This window comes from Peromyscus maniculatus, chromosome 4, assembly GCF_049852395.1.
Source record: "Peromyscus maniculatus bairdii isolate BWxNUB_F1_BW_parent chromosome 4, HU_Pman_BW_mat_3.1, whole genome shotgun sequence".
Lineage (NCBI taxonomy): Eukaryota > Metazoa > Chordata > Mammalia > Rodentia > Cricetidae > Peromyscus > Peromyscus maniculatus.
The window spans coordinates 56,701,831-56,721,546 of record NC_134855.1 but is presented as its reverse complement, the minus strand read 5'-3'; the positions used below and the strand labels follow the sequence as shown (position 1 = coordinate 56,721,546).

Below are 19,716 nucleotides of genomic sequence, written 5' to 3'. Positions count from 1 at the left end.
AGCACAACGGGGAAAGGGGAAAGGGGGGAGGGGGTAGAATATTAATTCAGTTTGTCTCTGATCAAACCTCTTGACCTAACTCCAAAATTTAAAAATACACCAAAGAAATAAAAGATACTAAATTACTTAATAGGAGTCTAAAAGCAAAATACAAATCACAGCAAATTCAGTTCAGTTTCTCTAATAAGTAAGTTGCAAAATGAAAAGATATGGAGAAATTTTGAGCTCAGAAAACATTAAGTTGGGAGTTCTCAACCTTCCTAATGCCGTGACCCTTTAATACAGTCCTCATGTTGTGGTGATCCCAACCATAAAATTATTTTGTTGTTACTTCACAACTGTAATTTTGCTACTGTTATGAATCATAGTGTAAATATCTGATATGCAGGATATCTGATAAGTGACCCCTGTGAAAGGGTCATTCAACACCCTACCCCAAAGGGAGGAGAACCTTGAGAACCACTGCTTTAAAGTCTCATCAACCAATCCTGATTTACCTGCTTTATTTGGATTCTGGCTCAAGTTAAGTCTGGGAGAAGCCAAGTCATCACAGCACATTTGTCATTTTGAATAATGACGAAGGAACTAAGATCCTGTAGTTAAGAGTTGTCTACAATCTCTATTTTAAAAGGGAGAGAGATGAACAGTGCTGAGATCTGCTTATGTAATATGGAGTCAAAGGAACGAAGTGTGTAGAAGAGACAAGAGCAGGGAAAGGTGGCCACTGCAACTGGATGAAAACCTCATGGAGAGTTTATCATGGCGGTCTCTTTTCTTCTACATGTTTGATATTTTCCGTAAAAAGATCATTGAAAAATATTAAGTCTTCAGCAAGAAGGAAAACTGATTTACAATATATTTCAGGGTTCAAAGAAAAGAACAGAGTGAATACAACTCAAACAAAACCCTTAACAGAAATGCTAATATTAAATATAAGAAAATTTAACAAAAATGTCTTCCACATTTTTTCAAAGCATTATATAAAGAAAACGAAGGAAGCCTATTCCATAATCACATGCATGCCTCAAACTGTGTTTGCAGTCCAAGTGGCAGATTTTACCTCATTGTGATACTAGGCAAAGAGCACGAGCAGGGATACCACAAATCCAACAAATAGCCCAATGCCCTAGTCTGAAGCGGGAATAAAATCATTAAGCCAATGCCTTACTGCACCCTCTACATTTTGCTGTCACTACTTTTTAAATTGAGACAACTACAGAAAGCATCAGAAGCCATAAAAAATATGCAACCACACACTTCTAAGATTCATTCTCTTGGGGACTCTAAATAAATGGATCCTCAACCTACTAAAATTTAATGTGAAAAAAAAGATACATTTGTAAGAGACCTATATAATTTTAAATAACAAATCTATCTAGAAATACTCACCTTCAGAAGGAAAATAAATGCCATTTGTAAGAAGTCAGACATGGATGTAAAGGGAGGATCATCATGATGATTTGTAAGCAAAGGAAAATAAAATAAAGAGGTAACAAAATTCATGCTTCCCTAGGCCTTTCATTCAGCCCAGAAGATGGAGCAACACTCCCAAAAGCAATTTCAGACTAGATATGTCTTTATTTTTCCCCAGACAAACTGGATGTTAAAGAGAATGACAAAGTATTATTTGCTCTGGGACACTGAAGGAGCAAAAAGAAAAGAAAAAAAAAAAGATAGGAAAAACTCTTGGTAAATGACGTAACTGGTCAAAATCCCTTCAAACAAGCTGACTAAACCTATGACAGTGAGTATTACAATACTGTGATTCCTTCCAATTCTTTCCAAAGTTTTGTTACAAAAAGCCATAAAACTAAAACAATTATTATACACAGTAAAAGCCAAAGAGAGGTCCAGATCTTTAAAGTTTAGAAACACTTAGCTTAACCATTAGTGATACTACTTTTAACCACAACTGAGCACCACAGGTGCCATAAATAAGCCTGAGTTGTTTACTTATACTCTTATAAACTTCTAAGACGTTAAGAGATAAGACCTCAAAGTTGGAATGTAATTTTAAATCAGCATCTAAACAAACTGCAAGGTACAGAGTTTAGTGACAAAGCTCTATAAACCTGGTTTGTCACTTTGAGAACATTTTATCAATTTTGCTAAAAAGACTAGCTCCTAGAGACATATTAGGGGGGGAAAACTCCCCATAAAATATCTGAGAACAATTTCTGTATAAAATCATGTTTAGGAGAAACAAGTTTAAAAAACGGTGACACTATTGAAAACAAAATTACGAGGAATCTAATAAAAAGCCAACATCTGTAAAAACCTGGATCTGGTACCAGTATTAGGAGATTTACATGCATGTTCATGCTGCTATCAGCTTTAAACTTCCCTTAAAAATCTTGTGTGCCTGGTAGCTTTCCCCAATAAAGCACACAAATTCTTAACTACACAGAGCTTTTTATCAAGTTCAAAGCAATCCATAAAAATGGACTGCTTTCACATTAACCCAAAGAAAAATGTAGATTTATCATTTGTCCACAAGAAAGGCATATACAAAAGACTACAAAACAGAAAACAAAAGTTTACTTTTTCCATCAACTCTTTACCTCTGTGCTTACAAGGAGAGAAGAGCAGAGAGCGGGCAACCCTGGAAATGCTTCCCGGAACAAAATTCTTCAGAATGACACTCCCCTCCCCCAAAAGAGGAAAGCCAGCACTGAGCTGATGAAAGCAGCTCTCCTTTTCTCCCAACTTAACTACTTGAACCTTACTTGGGGCCAGATTCTAAAATCATACAATCCAACATTTTGGATACTTTCATAGAGGTGCAAGACAAAGGAATACACTTACCCTAAACACACACTGAAAGACCCACACGCTCTGAACACTTTCCATCAGATTTTTCAACAGTGTTGTTTGAGAGAGAAAAAAGAAGTAAGAGTTTGCTCACTTCAAACCTGAAGTGAACTGAGACTTACGCCTGATTCTCTAAAGTACATGTACTACAACTTCTAGATTCCTCAACAACTCTTATTTTTACTTTTTACATTTAAACCCTAAGAGACAGTCATCCACTTTTTGTAATTCAAACAAAACAGTGTATTAGTAAGTTACTGAGCTGAGAAGCATCCTGCAACACCAAGCTGCTTCTCAACTATTCCCTCTTTGCTCTTGGAGAGAATGGAAGTCATCTACCCATCAAGTACCTGTTTTTGTGGCAGTATGTTTTGGTTTCTCATGGAATGCCCATGAACTCCCTCACATTTCTCAGTCCAATTTGTGTCTTATTTCCAAACCAAAGCCTTAAAACTGGCACATGACAGCATCAATTCTCTCGATTCCACTTGTTCCAGGTGCAGAGCTACAGGACAGAAGCATGGATCTGAGTGTGCACGGGAAGAGCTTCACAGAAGCGTCCGTGGACCCACACCGGAGTCTCCCGAAGAAATGCACCTTTGTGTGCCGAGCCAGTAACTCCTGGAAGCCTCTCTGTCATCCCAGCACAGCTACTAGAATTTGGTGTTTCTTTTTACAGCCTAATTGCACTTAAATGCTTCAAGACAATACATATTTGAAAATGGCTCATCTTGTGTGTGTTCAAGGACATCTTTTCCATGTCATTTTGTATACTAGAATGAACAGAAAAAATAAAAGTATTTTGAAAGCAAAGTGGGAAAATAACCCTATACAGAACTTTAAAAAGAAAACACTTAGGATTTCACTTTAAGAGTAAAGAACTCTAAACCAACCATCTAATTTTTTTCCTAGTAAACACACATGTTAAAAAAAAAAAAAAAAAAAAAAAGCACTGATCCAAAACTAACAACCAAGAAACTGGAATCCGCTCCTCGGGAACAGGTGAAAGAGAAGCAAAGAGAGACTGCAAAACCTTTCACTGCTGGGAGCTATGACTACCACTGTAAGAGCAGAGGTTGGACCAGGCCGCATGGGCTGGCTCCCAAGAGCTCTGAAGACCCAAAGTTTTTAGTAAGGTTGGCACAAAATAATTTAGTAGCAAAACCAAATTATGAGCTAATCTTAAATGACTTATTGTCTCTACACATTCCACTTAGTATGAATATTCACAATATCTTTAGTGTAGAAATATTCATATTGTGATTACAGAATGCTGTAGCAAATATACTAACACACATTGATTACATAATGTAACCTTTCCAAAACCTGACAGTTCTTTTTTTTTTTTTTTTTGATTTTCCGAGACAGGGTTTCTCTGTGTAGCTTTGCGCCTTTCCTGGAACTCACTTGGTAGACCAGGCTGGCCTCGAACTCACAGAGATCCGCCTGGCTCTGCCTCCCGAGTGCTGGGATTAAAGGTGTGCGCCACCAACGCCCGGCAAACCTGACAGTTCTTGCATCCTGAAACATACCTGGACTCAAAAGTTTGAAATAAAGGAATCTGAAACTGAGGCAATAGTAAGGCAGCCTGGCAGGCTAGTATTTTAATAATGAAAATATAAAGCAGATGAAAAGCATGGCTTTCTTACTAGTGTGTAATTCAGTTAGTTTAAAACTGAACTTTGATGATTCATCAATGGTATTTTTTTCCTGTTTTGGTTTGTGGTACTGAGAATTTAATTTAGGGCCTCACACATGCTAAGCAAGCACTCTACCACTGACCCCTTATCTTTGGCCTTGCATACGTCTCCATTATGTTTCCTTAATAGTCCTTAGAACACCATAGATAGAATCAGCCCAAAGCATACCATGCCAATGGTACTATTAACAGTTACCAGACCTAAAAGAAACACTGCTAAAAGTATTTCTGAGCTAAAAAGCTGTAATTTAGCAGGTACTCACGGTCCCAATTCCTGTGGCTTCATACATCATAATATGACACATGTAAACTCTAATAGAGGACTGGCAAGAGATGGGGACTTGTTAGGAGAGAAGCACAGGTGAATGCATTAAAGCTGACATCACCAGGGAAATAGTCAAAAGCAAACTATCCAATGATCTAAGAGGCAGAGGACAGGATCAAGTGCCTACAATGTTCCTCCCAATTCTTTGGGGTGGAGGAGTTCTCTTATGTTTTACAAGGGATACAGCAGCATCTCTGATTTCTACCCACTAAATCTAGTGGCCTCCTTTTCCAATTCTCAAGAACAGTGATGTCTCTGGGCATTGGCAACTATCCCCAAGATGAGTGATAGGCCTGCAGCCCAGTACAAAATCACTGATCAAGAAGAAAAGTTTAAAAATTTAATACAGTTCATCCTCTAGTATCTAGGCATCCAGTAAAATGGCCAAATATACTTCCCTGTTTAAAGACATGGGAAGAAGGACAATAATCATATTATATTCTCTAAACCTGTGCCTGGTTTTGTGTTTTTCTCTCATATTTGTAAAAAGCAAAAAGTCAAGTTCTGCCTTCTCAACAATCTGAACATCCAAGCAAATACAGTATCACATTCAAGCTGAGAATAAGGAATAAGGTATCAAACAGTTGCATATAGAGAACATAATTTGAGGCATGTAACTTTTTAAAAGTACTTCTTGTTCCTACATACTTTCTGACATCATTTGAATGAGTGTTAACAGATCCTAATAAAACTATGACCTTTGAGGGGGTACTGTTTTCAGTTACTTCTCTGGACGGGGGACGGGGAGACGAGGGGGGGATTGTCTTTAGTCTTACAAACAGTCTCAAGTTCTCCTATATTGATTTATATACAAAAAGATTACTGTGAAATCAATTTCTTTTTTTTATTTTATAATTTAATTTAATTTTACATATCAGCCACAGATTCCCCTGTCCTCCCTCCTCCTGGCTCACTCTCCCCATTCCCATCTCCTCCAGGGCAAGGACTCCCCTGGGGATTCAGCTCAACCTGGTACATTCAGTCCAGGCAGGTCCAGTCCCCTCCTCCCTTCACCCAGGCTGAGCAAAGTGTCCCTGCATAGGCCCCAGGCTCCAAACAGCCAGCTCATGCTCTAAGGACAGGTCCCAGTCCCACTGCCTGGGGACCTCCCAAACAGTTCAAGCTAATCAACTGCCTCACTTATCCCAAAGGGCCTGATCCAGTTGGGGGCTCCTCAGCTATTGGTTCATAGTTCATGTGTTTCCGCTAGTTTGGCTATTTGTCCCTGTGCTTTTTCCAATCATGGTCTCAACAATTCTCGCTCATACAATCCCTCCGCTTTCTCGCCAATTGGACTCCCAGAGCTCCACCTGGGGCCTGGCTGTGGATCTCTATATCCGCTTCCACCAGTCATTGGATGAGAGTTCCACCATGACGATTAGGGTGTTTGGCTATCCGATCACCAGAGTAGGTCAATTTGGGCTTTCTCTTATAATCAAGTAAAAATGGTAACTTAGAATTATATTAGAAATATCACCACAACTGAAATAAGGACAAACATATACAAAATAAGTATTTTCCTGGAATTTCGCACTGAGAAAATAGGCTAAAACTACAGCATAAGCTAATAATCAGAATGGGACATTCTGATAAGAAGCAGAGCAAGGATCTGAACCCAGACAGTCTTATTTCTACACTAAGACTTTCCAAACCTTAGCAAACTCATCTTTCCAGTCTTGTTACATTCGAGGTTCTAATTCCACACTTCTGAGAGAGGATGGAGCAAGGCAAAGGGAGGCAGACACAACACTCCGTACTTCCCACAATTCCACCCAGGATGCAGACTGCAGGTCACCCTGTACGCAGCAAGGGTCTGATCTACCATAAAAAGCAGTTTCAGCAACACCCAGAAGACAGTAGAAGAAAATCCCCAACTGAGCTTATGAACAAGGAGCAGTTACCAGATTCTCATTTAGAACTCAGGCTTCCAGGCTTATGTTTCTTCAAGGGTAAGCTGTCAACATTTGTAAGCACCTGATTTTAGATTTTATCTGAGATGTATCATTATAAGCTTAGAACTCTAATATCTCCCACAAATAAAGCACTTCCCACATCCAAAAACTATCTACCAATACCCTAAATGTCTGCATCATAACAGATTCAAACTAAGAACGTTAAAGAGTATTTTAGAAGCATGCATTTGTACTTGTTTATACATACAGAGATATTGGGGACTAAGTTAGAAACAGCACCTTTCTAAACAAGCACTCTCCACAAGTGGTGCCTGTAAGATGAGGTCACCCTGTTAGCACATCACTCCATGGTCATGTTAACAGGTTACTCTAAAAGCAGAGCAATGCCCACACAATTTTCTTTCGACTTTACTAGCTTATCAATTATTTATAGCTTAATCTGAGGCCTGGATGGCAAGACTATAAATTTAAACCAATAAATAAACACTGCATCTGTGGTGGCTAATCTTCATGAGCAACCTGCTGCATTTGAAATCACCTAGGAGATTCCCCTCTGGGCATATCTGGGAGGGTGTTTTCCAAAGAGACTTACTGAGAAGGGAGTCCTATCCTGCCTGTGGGCAGCAGCACCTCATAATTCCAGAACTGAAATATAGTCAAATCATTGGAGATAACATCTTTATCAAAGTTTTTAGTACCAGAAAAAAGAAAAGAAAAATCTACCAAACTACAAATGAATCTTACGTAAGGGCATACAATTTAACAACCAATTCAACACTTGATCACTCTGGGTGATTAGTCCTAAGGTAAAAATGCTAATCAAAAGAAGAAACTTAAGAAAATTCTTCCTGGTCTGAGTAATTTGGCTTTATTTTTGAATTTTCCTGGATTTTTCAACCTTTTTTTCTGAGATACACAGCTATACTTTACATTTCTGCCCCGAGGAAGAATTAAATCTGTCATACTTTGACAAGCTTGTAAAAAATAAAATTCACATCCAAAACCATAATAGTATTCTGATTAAATAACTATACACCAAAAAGTCAAAAGTATACACAAAAAGTCAAAAGCATTGGGTTTTTTACATTTGAGACAATATAAACCCACATATCTTAAATGTCCTTATGAATATAGAATTTCATTTTTAATGGTAGCCTAAATCAAGATTAAATTTAAAGTATACAATCTCCACAGCCTTACAATAAACATTTTAAACATGAATTTAAAGAACACTGTGGTGTTCTTTCCCAGATCTGATATGAAGGCAGAAAAAACACAATGCAAATTTAGGCTTGTCTGTCAAAATTCTATACTTCCTGCACTAAACACTCAATCCACAAAGTTTCTACCCTAGATAAGGAGTAGACCTTTCACACAGAATTAGACATGCCCAAGATTCTGGTCTTTTTACATGTAAGACATACAAGAGAAGAAAGCTTGACTTCGAAGTGCCAGGAAACAATTTACAATGCCCACTTTTTTTCTAATTACTTACACAGCTTCAAAGAAATACAGATACTAAAGAAATAGAGAACTGAAAGCCGTCATCTGTAATAGTTGACAGTTATCAAGTGCAGCCGGGAAAACAGGCAAACAGCTGTGCACAAGCATGTTCTAAGTCTCCCTAGCCCACTAGTCTAACAGCCAAATGCTAAGCACTATCTTAGTGACTGGCACAGAGGAAAAACTCAAAACAAATCAAACTCTCTGCCCCCACAGAAAGTGTCTATTTCCTCTAAAATAATTCTCAGTGACCTTATGGAAACATTCCAGGGTTTAATGTAAAAGTTGGTTCCTCCACCACTGCCACACTGCTCTGAGGGCAATCAACACATGTCTACCACATTCCGTAGATTATTCTTGTCCCCTAGATCGTGCTATTTGCAGAAAAGTCAACCATCTTTTAAAATATTTGCTCCTACATGCAACTTTTAAACACCTGAGTTTTGTACTGAACTTTACATCTCTTATAATTGGAAAAATAAGTATACATATTGAAAATTAAATGATTCAGAGAGCAAACTTAACTTGACCTTCTTAAATGAACCCAGATCAGACACACCATTTGGGAGGCTGGACAGATACTTCAATTTATTTTTAAAGCAGCAAAAATATGACATTACTCACTCATAATTACTTGTAAATTTCCTGTAACTAAACTAAATGGGAAAAAGTGAAAATAATTTTAATAATATTTATTAAACATAATCATAATACTACCACTTCAACATACAACAGCAAAATGTTATGCTCTGCTAAGCTTTTAAAAGCTGGGGCATATGCCACACTTTTAACATGTCATTTGAACTAATGGCTATCGGATAGCATAACCTCCTATGTTAATACTTTGGTTGGACATACCTACTTTTAATAAGCAAAACTATTAAATTCAGAATCAGATCATCTTATCAACAGATCTAATTAATGTATACAGTAAGAGGTCAATTATTACATTTGTGTCTATAGCTAACTTCAGAGGTGTGTCTGATCAACACAAGCAAACACAGAATTTGTAGCAGAAACAGATTAAACGCTCAAGCATTTTTCTACCAAACTATAACATGGCCACAACTGCACCAGACACTCTCAATCATAAGCATCTGTCTCTATGCAAATTGTTTCAATTTATCTCTAAATTTGATACATTTCATAAGCCATATAATCACTGTTCAAAATTAAGAGTATAGTGTATAAGATGAAATGGGAAAAAACAGAAAAAAATGTCACTGGTTACTTTTGATGCATCTTAACATTATTAAACACAACAATCTTAAATTATTCTACCTGGGTTCCAGTGAAATTCTTTCCACAATTACAATTTACTTTCTACTTACATGAATTTTCAAGTAATTAGGATAATTGCTTAAATATAAATAATTCCAACAATGCACCCTCCGGAAAACAACCACTGAAACTATTAGTTTAGCACCTAAAATTTTTCCTTAAGGCGAGTGACTAAGAAATCCAACAGAAACGACTACACTCTTGTTTACTGCTGCGCTTACATTTTCTAACACTGCATTCAGCAACTTCTAAATCTGGAAGGTCAGTTCAGATTGCACACAAACAGTTCTTTAAAGCTGAAAATTTTAGAAATCACTGAAACACAGTTTGAACAAAAATGCTCCACAGACATACAAGCAAAACCAACACCATCCACACTAATTTCAGAAGCCAAAAGCCTGTGTTCGTAAGTTCACGATGGATCCATGCTAGAGAATATCGTCTCTCCCATTTTCATTTAATTAATTTTCAGTTTAGTGCACTTCAAAAGAGTGCACTAACAAATGAAGCCAGCTTCTTCGGCTGCACAGCTATCCAGGCAAGACCATTCATTTCTCAGTATTTCCCCACAACTCGGAATGCAAACAAAATGTGTTTCTTACCTGCAGTTGGGAGGAGGATCAAGGGTGATTTCAGCTAGTTCCTTTTGAATTCTGTCAGTGAAATGAGAACAAACAAAAAGGCTCTGAGGCAGTCCACAGACTAACCGGGAATCACACTGCCCTCTACCACCATGCAGTTAAATGCAAGGCTGGCTTTGCCTTCAGTAATGCTAACATGGCTGCTTCCTCTTTGTTCTCAGAGGCATAACCCAAATCCCTGAGCAGAAACTTTGTAGCTCTTTTTCTCACGTGCTCCTGTAAATAAGTGTGTCACTTCCACCTGATTCGGGAAATAGCCCTTTCCGACTACTAAGTGAAGGATAGATCATCCATGAAAACACACTTTTTACCAAGGAAATTCTCTCTTCAAGCTTATATGCAAATGAGACAAAAAGGGAGGAGGGAAAACACCAGAGAATTTGACAATGATTTCAAGTCACTTTTAACAGAGCTAAAAATTAACAGGCTGCTACAGGAGCACATTAACAGTTTTGGGCAACATTTTTTTATCTGTCAGAAAAGTTTAAAATTTATAAACATCTTTGCCAATGAGAAATTTCAAATTGGCACTCACATTAACTAGGACTGTCTGTCGTCTCTGATTTTCAGATATACCTTTAAAGTTCCACAAATTTGCAGTGGGGAAGAAGATAATATAGAAGCTCAGTTACAGGCAAAAGATGACACCGATATTCTTCAAAATGAGGATGTTTTCCCAACTTCAGACGTGTTTAACACGACCCTCCACAAGATTACAGCAAACTGAGCACTTTAGATTATTTCAAAGACTGTTCCTGGTCAGTAAAATATTCTAAAGCTGTTAGCATTTGATTAGTGGTTAAAATCCACACAGAGTTTGAATCACAATAAGAACGTAACATTTGATCAGTTTTTACATTTTTCTTCCTTCCTTTATGACCAATTTAAAAAAAATCAACAAAACACCTGTCCTGGGTAATGTGAACACATTTCATTTTTAATGCTTGCTTCTCTAGATATCCCAACACTACTTCCACTCATAGTCCCACGGGTAGAATTTTTTTCTGTCATCCCAGAATATAAAAGTCAACAGAAAACTGATCTGTAAGGTCGACTCAGCGATGCCTCCCCTGCTGCTGCCGAGTTAACCTGTCAAACACACCCACAAGTTTGAAGAGTGAAGAGGAGGAAGGACAGTGACGTTTGCCGTCACCGGATGGCATCTGAAACTGGAACTGGCTACTTTTCAGTTGTATCTGCCCTCGCCAGGAGGAGGGATACAAAAATTTATTGATAGTTACACCTGTGCCACGAGACTTGTTCCTCCAAAAGGTGGGCCATTTTAAAGCACACCGTCAGACCTGCTTTTTCCAATAAGACCGAGTCTGGTATTCACCAATTTTCTAGTAAATATTATCATTTCTGACCATTCAACGTTATGGATCGAGGCACTGCTGATCTCTAGAACGGCCCATTTCACTCAAGCATGACTCACAAAAGGAAACGTCTCCAATGTACCATCTAATTTGGGTTCACCAAATTTTCCTTGCCAGCTCCTTCATCTGTCAGAGCCAGCCTCAGCTCTGCTGGAGACAACTCCTCCAGTTCTGACCGTAGTACAGAACAAAGTCCACTTGGCTTTTCAAGGCAGCAGTTGTAGTAGGAAGGTTGCTGATAGACCACAGACAGAATGACAGCTCATTCAAGTCCAAATTCATCTGATGGAGAAGTATTTCTGAACCACCGCCACTGCTGTTTAACCAACAAAACCGCCCGGCGGCGGGACACAAGGCAACCTGACCACCTGAGTCCTGCCTTGCGGACATTACCTTTTAGCACTAGTGGATAGCTTAGCGGTCGTTTTGCTAGAAAGTTTGGTGTTTTTCTTCTGCTGGGTGGCAGAAGGTTTTCTTTCTTCCTGTTCCTCAGGCTCTGGAGCGGCAGGGTCTCGCTGGTCCGCATCTGAACTGCCACTGCTGGTACTGGGGCTCTCATCATCCGACCTCTGCCTATCACTGGACATCTTGGTGAAGTTATCTCTGGGAAAACTTCTAAGGAGAGAAGGGGTCGTAGAGAAATGTTCAATATTAAAATAGTAATAATAATAAGAAAATAATAATCACCCAGCAGCATGCCCCTTTTTCTCAATAAGCACCTATGAGAGCATTTTATTGGAAAGATTCGAAAGTCCCCATCCATAAGGCGCAGCAAGGTTACAGGGATGGCTGATGGGTCTTACAACAGAGGCGTTGAGAGATTTACCAAACTCAAGTTAGAAAACCCACTCACATTTTTTCCCCCATCCCTGAGACAATCTATCAATTGTCTACTTTCTCAGAAGGCATGAAACAGATTTGCCAGGGAACTTGGGCAACGGGCATTAATAACATATGACAACTGTAAATAACAGATCTCGCTGAGAATGTTCAGAAGTCACTAATATCGTCTAAATATTTACAGGCTGACACCGGTCTGAGCTACCAAATCCTCCTTCCCAGAGGGAAACATACCCTGTTAGTCGCCCATATGCTTATTTACGGTGGCGGGTCCTCCCGTGCGCACCGAAAGCCTTAGAACACAGCACTCAAATTTAAAAAAAAAAAAGAAGAAAATCAACTGGCAGCCGCCCCACAAGCCGTCCCCACGGCCAGCGGCGAGGATTCACCCGGCCAAGCCGGAGCTGCCACCCGGGGAAGGGCAGGATCCGAACAGCACCTTCTGCAAAGCTCCCGGTGCCACCGACGTTCCCCGCTCGATTCCTCCCTCCCCGACCGACATTTTGTCAGGGAAAAAAAAAAGAAAGAAAGAAAAAAAAAATCCGCAAAGCGGCCAAAAGCCCGAGGGCAAAACAAACAAACAAACAAAAGCCCTCCCCTACCCCCCCACCCCCAGAAGTGCAACAAATTGGCGCGGCCCGCCCCGGGGCGAGCGCCGGGGCCACGCAGCTCCGCGGTCCTTTGTGGGGAGGGCCGCGCAGGGGACCGCGCCACTGCGCCCGCCCGCCCGCCCGCTCGCCCGCCCGCCCGCCCGCCGGGGGATGCGGGAGCCGCCGGCCCGCGCCGCTGACGGACGAGCGCGGCTGACTGAGGAGCGCGGCGCCCGACCGGCGCGAACAAAGCTGCCGCCCCCGCCCCCGCCGCCCCCCACGCGGGCCCCGGCCCCGCCGCCCTTACCTCGGCCGCCCGCCCGGCCCGCTCGTGCGCCGCTACGCTGTGGGGGGAGGGAGAGCGCCGCCGAGGAGCCTTCCTTGAGGAAATGGAGGCAGCTGGTGGTGGGGGTGGGGGGGGTAAAGGACCGAGGGAGGGGGGGGCGGGAAAAAAAAAAAAAAAGCCGCCGCCGAGCCTCCGGCCCGGGAGTGTGGAACATCGAAAGTCGCAGGCGGCCGTGCAGTGCCGCGCTGCGGCCGGAGGGTGGCGCCGCCCCGCGCTCCGGGGAGCCACGGTGGGGTGGGCGCTCGCCGCCGCCGCCGCCGCCGCCGCCGCCGCCGGCCGAGCTCGGCAGGGACGCGGGAGCCCCCCGCGCGCGCGCGCTCAGCCTCCCGCCGCCCCGGCTCGGCTTCGGCTCGGCTCGGCTCCTCCCGGCCGCGCAGTCAGCAAGTTCCGAGAGAGAGCGAGCGGGCGGACGAGCGGGCGGGCGAGCGAGCGGGCGGGCGGGGGAGGGGCGGGCGCGGCGGCTGCGGCGGCGGCGCGCGTGCTCGCCGCCGGCCTGGCGGAGGAGGGAGGAGGGAGCGAGCTGCTCGTGCGCGCCCCCGCGCGCGCGCGCGCCCTCGCCGCGCCTCCTCCTTTCCAACCCTGGGGGGGGGGGGTTCTGAGAAATGCGGGGTGGTGGGGGGGGCGGGGGTGCAGATGCGCACGCGTCCGCCCGCGCGCGGCCGGGACAAAGAGCGCGGCAGGGACCGGCGGGCTGGCCCCAGCGCCCTTGGCCGCCGTAGAGCTTGTACGGGAGGAGGAGGAGGAGGCGGGGGCGCGGTCTCGCGGGGCCGCGGGTGGCTTCCGGCCTGGGCCCGCCTCCGGGGGGGTGGGGAGGGGGGTAAGGGGGGGGGGGTCAACGCTGCCCATTAGACTACCCGCCCCTGAGGCTAGGGCTCCCCCGCCCCCCTCCTCCGCCCGGGGTTGCCAGGGGATCCCCGTACCTGAGCCAGGGCCCTGGCGCGTGGCTGGGGCTTCCCTGGTGCCCGGGGAGGCAACCCAATGAATGGTGTTATGGAGGAGGCCAAGCAACTCGGGCGCAGGAGAGCTGCTGCTGCTGCTGCTGCTGCTGCTGGCCCCTCCGTGAGCTGAAGGAAGAGGCAAGGTGAAGCAGCCCTGGGCTCCGGGGGAGGTGGAGAGGATTTTTGCGACCCCTGGGGACCGACCTCAGCTCCTCTCCGGCTCCCATTCTGCGGTGTCCCTGCCAAAGGGGACTGCCCCCTGGACGCCTTGAAAACTTAGAAATCCCGAACTGTTTTGGAAATGTCCCGCTCAAGATGGGAAAAGTGGAGGGAGGCAGTTTGGGGGGGGGGGGCTATAACCTGACGTTTCTGGCCGACAGGGCACTCTGCCTTGCACGTGAGACACCAGTTCTGCCTTGGGTGGATCTATGGCAGTGTCCTCATAAAAAAGTTTTAGATAAGAGATCGTGAAGGTTGAATGACTTTCGCGTTTCTTTTTTGCAGTCCCTTAACTGGAGGCCAGTTTTGCCCCAAGCACAAAATAGAAGTACAAAAACTTCCTGTTTGCAGCTTCTGAGAACGTGTTCCAGTGATGGAACCTCAAAGGAATTTGTGCATTCCTCTCCCACAAGTGTCCAGGGGCAGGGGTGCTGGGAGAAGGAGTTCATAGAAGCAAGAAGGGCAGAGCCGTGAGAGATGAGCCAATGTTCAGAGAAAGAAAGAAAGAAAAGAGTGAGCCAACACACTATTTGTCTTCCAATAGAGAGATACTCAAAACCATAAGTCATGAGTAACTTTCCAAAGACACACATTGGGTGAGCTTACATGAAGGGGCTCTATGATGGAATATGCTAGACACACAAACGTCTTGCACAGTTGGTGTGTGCAAAGCCAAGTCTCCTCGCTTCCTGCCAGGAGTTCCAGGTCCGGAACAGGACCCCATTACAGAAGTTCACCTGGACGGGAAGAAGGAAAGGTCTTCCAGTTTTGACAAAGTCCTGTGTCCAGTGGGATCGTGATCTGTTTGTGGATCAACACCCCAACACTTTGATTTGACTGAAAGGGTGCAGGTAGGCAGGGTCTGACTGAGAAGACACCCAGTTTTACAGTATGGGACATTACAGCAGCAGCCAGCCATTTTGGAGTTTGGGCATGGTTGGGATTGCAGCCTTGGTTGTGTGTGAAAGGTGAGTTTCTGAGGGGAATTCAGTAGCCTAGAAATAGCCTGAAGGCCCAAAGGCTAATGGTTAACCACAACTCCATGACTCTTTGGTGTGTTTGGATTCATGGAGTCCCAAGCAGAGTATTTAGGAACTACCAAATACTAAAACAATTGGGAATGCACTTATAATCTTCAGTTTGTAGTTGCACAGAAAGAAAATAGATAAAGATCAAGAAAGACTATTGTTACAGGAATTAGAAAATAAGATTGCAGCATTATTAACTATCAGTTAAAAACCATCAGTGGTTCAGAAGCAGCCTTTCTGTGAAGAGTGAGAATAATTGTGTACAAAGCAGAGGAGCATCCAATTGTGTGACAACCTTTGTGCAATAGAATTGTGTTTAAAGTGGCAATGGCTTTGAACCAAAAGAAGTTCAAATTGGACCGAGCCTGGAGGGATCACTAGACCTTAATATACAGGTGGGAAAAAAAAAAGACAATGTTCTTGGCAAAATATCTGAAAGCTGTTTGGGGATATACAGTTCAATAATAGAGTGCTTGCCCACGTGCTCAAGGGCCTGTGTTTGATCCCTAGCACCGGCCAAAAGTAAAGCCAAAAAATAGAACTTAACCCGCATGTATCAAATAATACTTCCCACATTGTTAAACAATGAAAAGATCTTAAGTTTAGAGAGAGAAGTACCTGCCGCCACTACACTAAGGACTCAGCTACCTCCATTCAGTTTACTAACGGGGCTGTTGAGGTGCTTTTTTAAGCTGCCCTTCAAGGTTCTGTGATGTCACCGCCCTGACCCAGGAGCAACTCTTCAGTTATAAAATGTTAACATGAAATCCTCCTTCACAAGACACCCTGCTTTGCACTTGATTTTTCTTCAGTTTGTTTTTGTGATGTCTGTGTTTGAATTTGGGGAAATGTGATGAATAACCACTTCAGGTGGTATATAAGTCTAATCTAATGCAAATTATCCCCTAAAAATATAGTAATTTTCCCCACAAGGTGCCACAAAATAGTACCAAGAAGCAGACATCGGCTACAGGATGATTGTTCCCACTCCATCTCTCTCTCCTGTTAGTATGGGATCCTCCCAGCCTCTTACAATGCTAAGAGGGTCAGATGGAAGAGCAAAGAGTGCTCTGATACTCAAGCCAATTGCAATGGATATTACCATTCCTGTAATCCCTCCCTGTCCTCTTCCATCTTCCATTAGATACTGTGACCCCATGACTGGTTTTAGTTATGAGAACAGATAAGGCTCACATCTCTTTAGTTTGAGAGATGCTTTTCCATGGGCCTTCCAGTGGATCTGTGTTACCTAATTAATTTCACACCCATCATTTTTTTAGTGGCTTAAAAAGTTTCTGAGTTGGGTTATTGTGTAAGCTTGGGTGAGACGTAACAAAGCTAAGCTCATGGTCAACAACCTAACACACACACACACACACACACACACACACACACACACACTATAAAATACAAACTTACTAATCTGTTCTGGGGATTCAGGGTGACATTTTTGTTTCCTTTCACTCTAACTTTTCTCAGTGTTCCTATCTTCCCCTCTTCCCCTTTTTTGGCTGTTTCTGGTACTTTGTAATCACTTGTATCCTTGAGGCTGTAAACTTTTCTTTCTAGCCCTGTTCAATGAACTGGGTTTGATTGCTGGGAAGCCAGGTCGAGCCCAGCTGAACTTTCCAAGGCTGTATCTGCCATAGTCCGGACAAGCAAAGTCCAGTGAGTTGCTTAGCATCTGGGGCCCCTCCAGGACTGTGTTAAACCTGCTGCAGGGCTGAGATGGAAAGGTAGAAAGGTCTATAAACCTGGGCTTGGCTTCACTGGCTTTAGAACAGTGATCATTTCTTGCTTTATTTCTTTGAGATAATTCTGAGGGTAGTTAAGTACCAACAGGACTCTTTAAAGAATTCACATGCGTGGAATGTAAGTACCTCAAGGAGTGAAAAGGACACGAACAGGAAAAACTTTAAAGAGACGTAGTTTACTTAATTAGAAAAAGAAACAACGAAACTTGTTGGCAGAGGAAAGGCTAGGAGGAGAGGAAAGAAAAAAAGGAAGGCAAAGAAAGGAAAAAGAATGGGAAAAGGATGGGGAAGAGGGAGGAAATTTCCAGGACATGGTGGTGCACATTCAGGAAACAGTGCAGCCAGGTAGACACTGAGAAGCTTTCTCAAGAAAGCAAAGCAGACACAAAGACAAAAACCCTAAACTGAGATGCCTCTTAATTAGAAAAAGAAAGTGAGAGATTAAGTGCTGGCAAGTCGATTTTTCACATTCCCTTTGTCCATCTTCAGAGGTGATAAAAGTTGGTAAACTCTTTAGAAAAAGTTGAGGTTTCTAGGGTTTGGTTTAATTTTACCAGGTCTTTGTACACAGCCCGGTGCCCTGGAACTCAAAGAGCTCCACTAGCTTCTGAGTGCTGAGTGAAGAGGTCTATACTACCACGGTCAGTTCAGTTTAACAGAAACCTTAAATACACTCATTCTCCTCAACCAAATCTTTCCATTTGAAGAAATGCATCTTGCCAGACATGGTGACTCTTGCACTGAGCAGGCAAAGAAGGATTGATGGAAGCTCATGGCTAGTCTGGACAACGAAGCAAGACCCTGTACCAAAAGAAGAAGGGAGGAGGCGGGGGAGGTGGAGGAGAAGAAACATTAAAAGGAAGCATCTGTTAATAAATGTGGGGGGAAACATCACTGCAAAGGTGAAAAGATCAACCGTAGGAACACGATTACACGACTGGTTTACACATACCTTGAGACCTGCTGCTGTCAGTGATGCTCATGAGGAATGTGTACAAATACAGAGGCAGGTTTTGAACTAACGTCAGCAAAGGCAGTATTTTGTCTGTCTTACTCATTGTAACGTAAGAGCCTAGTGGCATGCTAGCACAAAGACAACAAATATTGTTTAGTGGATATGGATCATACTTTCACCACTTCCAAGACAAACCCGTCTAAGAGTATTCTGCAAGGTTAGGTCTTTTGTGATGGGTGTGGATGAGCTCTTTCCTCACTAGTTCCTTGTTGCTGTTCTTTAATGAAAAGCAACCACCTTTCCAGAAGGGAGGGGCAAAGAATGAATAAACACCAGTATGAACTTAGTAAACAATACTGTTTTCACATTTTTTAAAGTTCTGTTCTTTAATTAAAATGTGAAGGTTCAGGCAGGCTGTTTTAGAATTCGTCAGTATTAAAGTTGATAAGAGAAAAAAACTGAAAGACTTTTTTAATCATGAAAAGCACAGTAACTAGTAAAATTAACAGGCGACTTCGTCTAAGTCACAACAGAAAGAATTGTGTAATGAACTAAAAGTGAGTTGAGGTAACTACTCGACAACATGAAAGCAAATTGCTTTGAGATAGTCCATATCACATATCTGTATCACATATCTGTAATTTATGTCGATGTATATATGATATAGTCATATCTCTAAATTAAATTTATAATTGAATGCTAAAATGAGAGGATCCCCATGAATCCCAGGCCAGCCTGAGCTACAAAATGATACCTTGTCTCAAAAAAGAAAGGCTAAAAACAACAACAAAAGGTTCTTAAAATGCCACTTCTTGGAAAAATCAGAATAATGAGGTTTTTACTGAGGTAGAGCAGAGTTATAACATAGGAAACAGTAGAACAACAAACATCACAGGAGAAAATGTATATTCAAGTAGGTAAATACTGAATCTTCAACATGCCTTTATGTGCACATCCACACAAAGTTTAAACAGTAAACTGCAAAAATGGTTTTCACTGTGAAAAGGTATTCATATACGCCTCACATAGGGTTGCATAGCTCTGTACAAATAGGAGACCATCATACAATTAAAAGAAAACTAGAAACAAGATCTACTAACTGCATACAAAAAGTGTTTATACTTGCCTTAAAATATTTGGAATGTATAGCAAAATGAGGGTGTATGTTTTTGCACCCCAAATCTAAAAACAATAATGCCAAGTACCTGTGAGTAGGCCTTCCTCTGTGTCACTGATGGCAGGGTAAATTGATATAACCTTTTTGGAAAGCCATATGGCAGTCAGTTTCAAAGCCATAAAAATGTTCATACCCTTTAACCTAGTGATTTTGCTTCTGGAAATCTATCCTAAGGAAATAATACAAAATGTTTTCAAATGCCATATGCCCGACAATGTTTGTCCCCATGTAATCTGTTTTCTATCAATACGAAAACCACTCAAATTGTCCAACGTAAGAGCAAGGGTTTAGTAAAATATGGTACATTCACTTGATGGAAA

At 42.5% G+C, this 19,716-nt stretch overlaps 1 protein-coding gene across 2 annotated transcripts in view; it reads right to left on the bottom strand.

The window, feature by feature from the left end:
* Window positions 1-13,487, bottom strand: part of Ube2e3 (ubiquitin conjugating enzyme E2 E3) — a 59,924-nt gene extending 46,437 nt beyond the window's left edge. Inside the window, exons 1-3 of one of the 2 annotated variants that reach the window (XM_076569761.1) lie at window positions 13,287-13,487; window positions 11,943-12,164; window positions 10,135-10,185 (exon numbers count right to left, since the gene is read on the bottom strand). In XM_076569761.1, the coding sequence (XP_076425876.1) occupies window positions 10,135-10,185; window positions 11,943-12,136 (245 nt within the window). In that variant the 5' untranslated portion in view covers window positions 12,137-12,164; window positions 13,287-13,487. Of the gene's footprint in view, window positions 1-10,134; window positions 10,186-11,942; window positions 12,165-12,623; window positions 13,087-13,286 lie in introns of those variants that run through there. The other variant, XM_076569762.1, reaches the window with a different exon arrangement.
* Window positions 13,488-19,716: the final 6,229 nt, after the last annotated feature.